This window comes from Coregonus lavaretus (genome assembly GCF_964263955.1).
Source record: "Coregonus lavaretus genome assembly, contig: HAP1_SCAFFOLD_7543, whole genome shotgun sequence".
NCBI lineage: Eukaryota > Metazoa > Chordata > Actinopteri > Salmoniformes > Salmonidae > Coregonus > Coregonus lavaretus.
Genome location: NW_028159600.1, coordinates 14,154 through 25,399, shown reverse-complemented (window position 1 = coordinate 25,399; position 11,246 = coordinate 14,154). Strand labels below are relative to the sequence as shown.

Here is an 11,246-nt window from a genome sequence, read left to right as displayed (position 1 = left end):
TCTCAATACTTTGTTATATACCCTTTGTTGGCAATGACACAGGTCAAACGTTTTCTGTAAGTCTTCACAAGGTTTTCACACACTGTTGCTGGTATTTTGGCCCATTCCTCCATGCAGATCTCCTCTAGAGCAGTGATGTTTTGGGGCTGTCGCTGGGCAACACGGACTTTCAACTCCCTCCAAAGATTTTCTATGGGGTTGAGATCTGGAGACTGGCTAGGCCACTCCAGGACCTTGAAATGCTTCTTACGAAGCCACTCCTTCGTTGACCGGGCGGTGTGTTTGGGATCATTGTCATGCTGAAAGACCCAGCCACGTTTCATCTTCAATGCCCTTGCTGATGGACGGAGGTTTTCACTCAAAATCTCACGATACATGGCCCCATTCATTCTTTCCTTTACACGGATCAGTCGTCCTGGTCCCTTTGCAGAAAAACAGCCCCAAAGCATGATGTTTCCACCCCCATGCTTCACAGTAGGTATGGTGTTCTTTGGATGCAACTCAGCATTCTTTGTCCTCCAAACACGACGAGTTGAGTTTTTACCAAAAAGTTATATTTTGGTTTCATCTGACCATATGACATTCTCCCAATCCTCTTCTGGATCATCCAAATGCACTCTAGCAAACTTCAGACGGGCCTGGACATGTACTGGCTTAAGCAGGGGGACACGTCTGGCACTGCAGGATTTGAGTCCCTGGCGGCGTAGTGTGTTACTGATGGTAGGCTTTGTTACTTTGGTCCCAGCTCTCTGCAGGTCATTCACTAGGTCCCCCCGTGTGGTTCTGGGATTTTTGCTCACCGTTCTTGTGATCATTTTGACCCCACGGGGTGAGATCTTGCGTGGAGCCCCAGATCGAGGGAGATTATCAGTGGTCTTGTATGTCTTCCATTTCCTAATAATTGCTCCCACATTTGATTTCTTCAAACCAAGCTGCTTACCTATTGCAGATTCAGTCTTCCCAGCCTGGTGCAGGTCTACAATTTTGTTTCTGGTGTCATTTGACAGCTCTTTGGTCTTGGCCATAGTGGAGTTTGGAGTGTGACTGTTTGAGGTTGTGGACAGGTGTATTTTATACTGATAACAAGTTCAAACAGGTGCCATTAATACAGGTAACGAGTGGAGGACAGAGGAGCCTCTTAAAGAAGAAGTTACAGGTCTGTGAGAGCCAGAAATCTTGCTTGTTTATAGGTGACCAAATACTTATTTTCCATCATAATTTGCAAATAAATTCATAAAAAATCCTACAATGTGATTTTCTGGATTTTTTTTCTCAATTTGTCTGTCATAGTTGACGTGTACCTATGATGAAAAGTACAGGCCTCTCTCATCTTTTTAAGTGGGAGAACTTGCACAATTGGTGGCTGACTTAATACTTTTTTTCCCCACTGTATGTAATTAATTTCAAAGTCCAAAAATGGATGTAGGAATCGCAGACTGCCCCTTTAAAGACAAAGTACATTATTTATGTGAATGCAGGTAGTGGTCATATAACTTGTAGGACAAGCCATACTACATGTACTATATTGGGAACATACCGTAGCTGTTCAGACAATGCATTATGGTCCTGTGTTATAATTAAGCAATAAGGCATGAGGGGGTGTGGTATATGGCCAATATACCACGGCTAAGGGCTGCTCTTACACGCGACGCAAAACGGAGTGCCTGGATACAGCCCTTGGCCGTGGTATATTGGCCATATACCACACACTAGCTTAAGTATGATAATAGCTTTCAACTAGAACATGAAAGGCATGTCCCTTCCTGAAAGGCAATTTGCAATCAATTCCCTTGTTCTTTTGTCTGAATGTTTGCAAGATGGATAGACATTTGTGAAGAGAATAGAACCTCTGTTTTTGCCAATTCATGGTCTGTTATTTGGGAAATGAAGCAAACCACAGCCAGGTGCAATCATACCAACACAATTGTTATAAAGGAGTTATTGTCAACTCATAGGATTATTTATAAGGCATTTGTTAATGGTTGATTAATGGTTTGACTCACCATTTATTTACATATTTATAAATGTATTTATATATGTCACGAATAGTATATTTATTAATTGTAAATGAGTGCATTTATAAAATGTATGCGAGTACATGCACTTACGAATACCTCAGTTGATGATTAATGTACATCAACTAATGTAGATCGGACGCAGCGGCCTAAGGCACTGCATCGCAGTGCTAGAGGCGTCACTACAGACCCGGGTTCGATCCCGGGCTGTATCACAACTGGCCGTGATCGGGAGTCCCATAGGGCGGCGCACAATTGGCCCAACGTCGTCCAGGTTAGGGGAGGGTTTGGCCCAGCATCGTCTGGGTTAGGGGAGGGTTTGGCACAGCGTCGTCCAGGTTAGGGGAGGGTTTGGCCCAGCATCGTCCAGGTTAGGGGAGGGTTTGGCCCAGCGTCGTCCGGGTTAGGGGAGGGTTTGGCCCAGCATCGTCCAGGTTAGGGGAGGGTTTGGCCCAGCGTCGTCCAGGTTAGGGGTGGGTTTGGCCCAGCGTCATCTGGGTTAGGGGAGGGTTTGGCCCAGCATCGTCCAGGTTAGGGGTGGGTTTGGCCCAGCGTCGTCCAGGTTAGGGGAGGGTTTGGCCCAGCGTCGTCCAGGTTAGGGGAGGGTTTGGCCCAGCGTCGTCCAGGTTAGGGGAGGGTTTGGCCCAGCGTCGTCCAGGTTAGGGGAGGGTTTGGCCCAGCGTCGTCCAGGTTAGGGGAGGGTTTGGCCCAGCGTCGTCCAGATTAGGGGAGGGTTTGGCCCAGCGTCGTCCAGGTTAGGGGAGGGTTTGGCCCAGCGTCGTCCAGGTTAGGGGAGGGTTTGGCCCAGCATCGTCCAGGTTAGGGGAGGGTTTGGCCGGGGGGCTTTACAAGTACGCCATCATTGTAAATAAGAATTTGTTCTTAACTGACTTGCCTAGATAAATAGAGGTTAAAAGAAAAAGGAAAAAGAAACCATTTACTAATTATAAAAAACGTTATAAACTTTTATAAATGACTTGTTACTTCCCAAAAGCTGGCCACATCAGTAAACTGTACCTGACGCTCCACCAATGGCTAAACAGAACCTAACACATGCAATGGTAAAATAATCCAGAATCTATTGAATTGCATGAACTTCTTGCTTGAACAATTTCAGTTACATATTTAATATGCTTCATAACTGCAGCCATGAACAAAGGCCTGATAAATCACAAGTGATCATCTACTTAGGCAACTTGCACATGAACCAAAAGCATATGTTCAGTGATATATGGCTGTTTAACACTAGAATAGCCGGTCCGCGACGAATACAAATAGATGCCATTTTAACAGTCAAATAAATCCATTTAATATACACCATCATAAATACATCTTTTTTTTTTCTTCATTTAGGCATGTCTTAAGAAACATTATGATAGTAAGAACATGTATTTCAAAATAACAGAATAGCATATTTTTGTTTAATTATGTTACTGTGCTTAGTTAGCCAAGACTCAACTTTAAGTTCAGTCTGCCTTCAAGTCGAAACTGTCCTATTCCAATATGTTTTCACCTCAGTGACGGATGAGGGATATGGCTTGAAAACGTACCTCCATCCATGGATAGAAGGTGTCACTGTACTCCTAATTATCCCATTATCCAAGCCACAAAACCGAGAAGATTTAAATACTGCTAGTTTTCCATTAAACTGCTTTTTTATTGTCAGCATGCTAGGCTAGCTAATGCTAAAGCAACGCATTGGATTCCACAACATTCCCAGCAGCAACTTTAGATTAGGGGCTGCAAAATAGTTGGTTAATAATTAGTAAATGGTTTATAAGGATCTACATTAATCATCAACTGAGGTATTAGTAAGTGACTGTTCTCACATTTATAAATGCATTCATTAACAATGTATAAATATACCATTCATGACATACTGTATATAAATACATTTATAAATAGGTAAATAAATGGTGAGCCAAACCATTAATCAACCATGTCACACCCTGGCTCTGGGACTCATTATGTTGAGCCAGGGTGTGTTCATTCTATGTGTTCTGTTTCTTTGTTGGGTGTTCTAGGTTGTTTATTTCTATGTTTAACTGAGTGACTCCCAATCAGAGGCAACGAGTGTCAGCTGTGTGCTGGTTGTCTCTGATTGGGAGCCATATTTAACTGTCTGTGTTTCACTTTGTGTTTGTGGGTTTTTGTTCCGTGTTCGGTCATTGTCACTGAGGACTTCACGAGTCGTTTATTGTTTTGTTATTTCGTGTGTATGCTTTAATTAAATAAAGCAAGTATGTTCGCTACTAACGCTGCGCTTTGGTCCACTCCGACATACGACGTTCGTGACAGAAAAACCCACCGTAAAAGGACCAAGCAGCGTGTCCAGGAGCAGGCAGACTGGACATGGGAGGAAGCGCCAGGAAAGGAGATGGAGAGGCTGGCGATGGCCCAGGTGGGCAAATCGTGGTCCTGGGAAGACATGCTCGGGGGCAAGGGACCTTGGGGTAGGATTAAGGCCCTGGCGAGAGAGGAGCAGCGGCGTCAGCAGTGCCATCGTCGGAAGGACGAGAGGCACCCCCAAGAATTTTTTAGGGGGGGGCACACGGCATGGGCGACTGGGCAGCAGGAGGCTGCCACAGGGCGAAATGGGAGACGAGGAGAGAAGGCCACCGGGTTACGGGAGCCATTGGCGAGAGGAGGTAAGGAAGTTGTAGAGGCACGGCGAGAGGTACTGAGGTGTATTGCCAGTCCGGTCCGGCCCGTTCCTGATCCCCGTTTAAGGCCAGTGGTGTGTGTTCCCAGTACGGTTCGGCCTGTTCCTGCTCCACGCACCAAGCCTACGGTGTGCGTCGCCAGCCCAGCCCGGCCTGTCCCTGCTCCACGCACCAAGCCTACGGTGTGCGTCGCCAGCCCAGCCCGGCCTGTTCCTGCTCCACGCACCAAGCCTACGGTGTGCGTCGCCAGCCCAGTCCGGCCAGTTGCTGCTCCACGCACCAAGCCTACGGTGTGTGTCGCCAGCCCAGCCCGGCCTGTTCCTGCTCCACGCACCAAGCCTACGGTGTGCGTCGCCAGCCCAGTCCGGCCAGTTGCTGCTCCACGCACCAAGCCTACGGTGTGCGTCGCCAGCCCAGCCCGGCCTGTCCCTGCTCCACGCACCAAGCCTACGGTGTGCGTCGTCAGCCCAGCCCGGCCTGTCCCTGCTCCACGCACCAAGCCTACGGTGTGCGTCGCCAGCCCTGCCCGGCCTGTTCCTGCTCCACGCACCAAGCCTACGGTGTGCGTCGACAGCCCAGCCCGGCCTGTCCCTGCTCCACGCACCAAACCTACGGTGTGCGTCGCCAGCCCAGCCCGGCCTGTTCCTGCTCCACGCACCAAGCCTACGGTGTGCGTCGCCAGCCCTGCCCGGCCTGTCCCTGCTCCACGCACCAAGCCTACGGTGTGCGTCGCCAGCCCTGTCCGGCCTGTCCCTGCTCCACGCACCAAGCCTACGGTGTGCGTCGTCAGCCCAGCCCGGCCTGTCCCTGCTCCACGCACCAAGCCTACGGGGTGCGTCGCCAGCCCGGCCCGGCCTGTCCCTGCTCCACGCACCAAGTCTACGGTGCGCGTCGCCAGCCCGGTCCGGCCTGTTCCTGCCACTCGCACCAAGTCTACGGTGCGCGTCGCCAGCCCGGCCCGGCCCGTTCCTGCCACTCGCACCAAGCCAGGGGTGCGAGTCGTCAGTCCGGCACAACCCGTGCCTGGGTCATCGGTGCCAATTCAGGTACCGCTCTACTGCTCCACTAAGGAGCTGAAGCCTACCGCTCCTGCTACGTCCAGTCCAGCTCCAGCCAGCAGGGCCAGACCGGACCAGGGGCGCTATGGGGGGTTTGTTGGAGGGTGGTGGGCAAGCCCGGAGCCGGAGCCGCCGCCGAGGAGGAATGCCCACCCAGCCCTCCCGTTTTGCTCGTATTTAGGCGCGGTCGCAGTCCTTTAGGGGGGGGGGTACTGTCACACCCTGGCTCTGGGACTCATTATGTTGAGCCAGGGTGTGTTCATTCTATGTGTTCTGTTTCTTTGTTGGGTGTTCTAGGTTGTTTATTTCTATGTTTAACTGAGTGACTCCCAATCAGAGGCAACGAGTGTCAGCTGTGTGCTGGTTGTCTCTGATTGGGAGCCATATTTAACTGTCTGTGTTTCACTTTGTGTTTGTGGGTTTTTGTTCCGTGTTCGGTCATTGTCACTGAGGACTTCACGAGTCGTTTATTGTTTTGTTATTTCGTGTGTATGCTTTAATTAAATAAAGCAAGTATCTTCGCTACTAACGCTGCGCTTTGGTCCACTCCTTCATACGACGTTCGTGACAAACCATTAACAAACACCTTATAAATAATCTTATGAGTTGACAATAACTCCTTGACAGCTGTTTTATAAGTACATTAGTAGTACATTATTAATAATTTACAAATTGTGAACATGCTATGATCAAACAATTTATTAATTATCTTATAAATCATTAATAATCATTTAAAATGACGTTTATAAATGCGTAAACGACTGTTTAGAGATTGCTTAGTGACATTTACAAATGTAGGAATAATGATTACTAAGTGGTAAGTAAACTCTTTACAGACTGTTTAAACATGGTTTATTAAGGGACCTTAATATAAAGTGTTACCATATTGTCAATAACATGCCTGCAGGGTTGGTTGGGTAGGTTACTTTCTAAATGTAATCCGTTAGAGTTACTAGTTGCCTGTCCAAAATTGTAATCAGTAATGTAACTTTTGGAATGCCCAAACTCAGAAATGTAATCTGATTACTTTCAGTTACATTTTGATTACTGTCCCTTTAAGAGGCATTAGAAGAAGACAAAAAGGATCCATCAAACGCATTTGGTGTATCATCATAGTGGTCTCTGATTGGTGGTCATCATTTGGTGTGTCATCATAGTGGTCTCTGACTGGTGGTCATCATTTGGTGTGTCATCATAGTGGTCTCTGACTGGTGGTCATCATTTGGTGTGTCATCATAGTGGTCTCTGACTGGTGGTCATCATTTGGTGGGTCATCATAGTGGTCTCTGATTGGTGGTCATCATTTGGTGTGTCATCATAGTGGTCTCTGATTGGTGGTCATCATAGTGGTCTCTGATTGGTGGTCATCATTTGGTGTGTCATCATAGTGGTCTCTGATTGGTGGTCATCATTTGGTGTGTCATCATAGTGGTCTCTGATTGGTGGTCATCATAGTGGTCTCTGATTGGTGGTCATCATTTGGTGTGTCATCATAGTGGTCTCTGATTGGTGGTCATCATTTGGTGTGTCATCATAGTGGTCTCTGATTGGTGGTCATCATAGTGGTCTCTGATTGGTGGTCATCATTTGGTGTGTCATCATGGTGGTCTTTGACTGGTGGTCATCATTTGGTGTGTCATCATAGTGGTCTCTGATTGGTGGTCATCATTTGGTGTGTCATCATAGTGGTCTCTGATTGGTGGTCATCATTTGGTGTGTCATCATAGTGGTCTCTGACTTGTGGTCAGAGTCTCTCAGGAGGAACAAACTTAAACTTGTGTCTTTTCACAATTGAATGTCATTGAGAAAAAAGAACGGTGTCATAATGTATTTTTTCCCGCAAACATCCTTTCTGAATTTAAAAGTAATGGAAGAAATAACCATCTTGTTTTTCAAAAGTATCTGTAACCTGATTACAATCTTTTTGCTTGTAACGTAACTGATGGTTATCAGATTACTTTTAATCAATTACTCCCCAACCTTGCCTGCATGTGTCATAATCACTTGGCTGGAAGAAAACCAGCTCTGAGAGTTTGCTGTTGGTAAAGTATTTTCAAAAGAAAACCACAAGACTATTGTTGCATGTAACAATGGTCTCAATTTCTTTGAAATGTTTACCACACGGTACCATTTAGTTTGAAGCTAGAAGGGAGAGGGCCCAAGCATATGTAAGTCATTGGTGTTATTACTTTGATTGTGTGCTTTCTCAGCAAACGCTGAATTATTTCACTTCCATATGAATATGGAACTTTTTATTTTACTTTTATTTAACCAGGAAAAGCCAATTGAGACACAATCTCTTTTGCAAGGGAGGCCTGGCCAAGAAGGCAGCAGCAATCAACACAACATTAAAGCAATGTTAAACATACAATACAATCAGCACAACAACATGATCCGGCCTATAGAGAACATTTACACTCCTCCTGAACAGAGTTTTGCACCGGAGTTTTAAACTCATTTTAGTATTAGTAGATAGATACATTCGTACTTGTTCAGGGAATTATTAAAATGATGTATATACTTGTGTTTTATTGTTGTATTACACAAAACAGAGAAAATGCAGATATCTATATAAAGATATGTGAAAACTCAAACACACCAATAAATATATGGATCAGATAGTCATAATAAATACACATTATACTCGCAAAGCAAACATTTGTTGTTCAATGATGCCCATATCCTTCCTCACAATTGTTTTTCTGGTGGCCAGTCATCCCAGATAATCAGTGATTTATTTGGGCAGGAGCTCACCGGAACTGAGTACAGGCACCTCAAATGTTCTACTGCTTGAGTTCCTGCACCTCTTATATAATATTAGCTCGAAAGAATATACATTACATTTGCTTACTGCTGAGAGCTAAAATTGTCGGCTTGACATACAAATATTAATGTTGAATCAAAGAGGATATTTACATATATTTACATGTGTCTAAACCATTGGTCTTCATTGACATCAAAGAAATGCTGTATACAGTACAAGGTGAAGAAGTGGAGTAGGGGGAGTTTCCATATTGCCCATATGGTCCATCAATAGCTCTGGTCCATGGTGTTATGTGTGGCTTGCTGATGCTGAGCCTTCTGTGAAACGGAAAGTAACGCCCTGGACCAGAGCTAGTCCATCATATTGTCTCCTAGCTGTAGTAAAGATAGATCCAGGGGTTGGTACAGCTGTTCAGACTGGCAAGCAGCATGATGATGACAAATACTGGACCTGAGAGAGAGAGAGAGAGAGAGAGAGAGAGAGAGAGAGAGAGAGAGAGAGAGAGAGAGAGAGAGAGAGAGAGAGAGAGAGAGAGAGAGAGAGAGAGAGAGAGAGAGAGAGAGAGAGAGAGAGAGGATATGGCTTGAGAAAAATAGCACTGCAGGTATTCACAGAAAAATGGGAAAGGTCATGCAAATCAATGGAACTGGAGGCCAATCAGTGTGAATAAACTAGATGCCTGTGGTGGCACAAGGCTATTAATGATTTATGCCATAGTTGACAGTAAGCCACTCTGTGCTTAATAGATTCAAACTTACTTATAATGAAACATTGATTTCTGATCCCAAAGTTTATTGGTCGCGTACACAGTTTAGCAGATGTTATAGCAGGTGCAGCGAAATGCTTATGTTACTAGCTCCTAACAATGTAGTAAAATGTCAAACAGGTACACAAATAATCAATTTAAAAAACAAAAGAACAGACAACAAATCTGACTTACCATTTGTGGGCGCAGTACTGGGACTCCATGCAGACCACAACTGGACCACAAAGAAGGGGCTCCAGCATATTGAGTAGACCATAATGATGACGAATGTCATTTTGACCGTCTTCAACATCGCGCTCGAGACCCCTTTGGTGCCCGTGCGCCCGTCGCTCGTGGAAGCCTGGAGCGCCTTTCTCTTCATGTTAAAGTATATCCCCGTGCATATTTTAATCTGGCAGTACAGCAAGATGATAACCGGGAGAACAAACACTGATAAAGAAATCCAGCTGATGTATATCTTAGAACCCCAAGGTTCAATAAATGTCGCCCAACAATCATACAGGTTGTCCTCTAGTTCTTGAAGAGAGAAGATGAAGAGTTGCGGGGTGCTGAAAGCCAGAGAGATCAGCCACGCTGAGCCTATGGCGACGTACCTCTTAAAGGAACCCTTCAAGAACGACACCATGGGTTTGCAGACTGCATGGTACCGGTCAATGGTCATGGCCACTATCATGTATGTGGAGGCGAACATCCCAACCACCTGAAGATATTTCACCGACCTACAGACGAAATCTGAGCCCCGGAACCGGTGCGTAATCTCCATGCAGAGCTGCGGTAGGACTTGGAAGAAAGCGACCACCAGGTCCGCAAAGCACAGGTGCAGAAGGAACAGTTGGGTCCTTGTATTCATCTTGCGCTTCCTCCAAAGTGCATGTAGAAGGCACAAATTCCCACATGTGGCTAAGACAAAAATCAATCCCAAAACTCCAGCTTTTAGAAGCGCATTGTCGTGTCCACCTGTTTTATCGGTTCCTCCCGCGACCTCCCGCTCTGAACTGCTATTGCCACTATAATTGAGTTGTAAACTCATTGTTCCTTGCACTATTTCTTGGTTACTATTAGTTTTTTCATTGTTAATTATGTTCTGAAAATTCGGTCCAATACTCTCCTGTTGGCAATTCGGTCACTATCTCTCTCCTATTCTGCGCAGTAGCTCTGTGCAGTAGCAACAAGTGCTTTTGCTTGCAGCAGCGTCGTATTTGCCTGACGACGCGCCCTTACGACTCACCCTGAATTTAATTCGCTGCTCCATCGATCGCTACATACGGTTAAGAAACGTCAGTTTGGCCGGAGCTGCAGTATGTGGTTGGGGTAGCCCTGCAAGCATCGTCTGACTGTGACATTTTGTTCGGGCCATCAGCGTCTGAGAAAAGATGGGCAGCAATGACAGGTGCACCAGAGCTGTAGGCCTGTTTATATATGGCTCTGGATGCACGGATGAAATCAGAATGCGCTATTATAGGTGCGCAGTGCCCAATCCTAGAGTGAAATGAACATCCAGGCTACAGGTTCAATATGAACACCTCCGTTGGCTTCACAAGTAAAGGCACATTAATGTCCTTCAATGTACCTAATTTCCATTTTCTGTCAATATCAATTGTAGACCTAGAGCTGTACGTCATCACCACCAGCCACATAGGCCTAATGAAAAGCCTTCCACAAAATACAAAGGGTCAGACTACATCCACCCCTAAAGAAGATTCCTTCACATGGAATCCATGTTGAATATCATTGATAAAACTGAGGTATAAGGATTTGCATCCTTTACATTTAAACGTAAAATAACATTGGTCATGCATTTCCCCATCGGCATCCATGCATCAACATGGCCCGTGTTTATTTAAAAGCATCAAGTCAACAACTGTATTGACGGGTCATAGGGGATATTCTTGGAGAAAATGAATTCCTAGAGATTCAGACTGTGGTAAATGTCATATTGTGAAATTATGTGTTTATACCATCACTCTGGCTTCTGTGAGA

The 11,246-nt window shown here is 45.7% G+C and overlaps 1 protein-coding gene across 1 annotated transcript; it reads right to left on the bottom strand.

Moving 5' to 3' along the window:
• Window positions 1-8,862: 8,862 nt before the first annotated feature.
• Window positions 8,863-10,296, bottom strand: LOC311122662 (arg8-vasotocin receptor-like; the record flags this gene model as incomplete). Its single annotated transcript, XM_084197000.1, has 2 exons — window positions 8,863-8,950; window positions 9,441-10,296. The coding sequence occupies 2 exons, from the start codon at window positions 10,294-10,296 to the stop codon at window positions 8,871-8,873; spliced, it is 936 nt and encodes a 311-aa protein (XP_084053126.1). The 3' UTR covers window positions 8,863-8,870.
• Window positions 10,297-11,246: the final 950 nt, after the last annotated feature.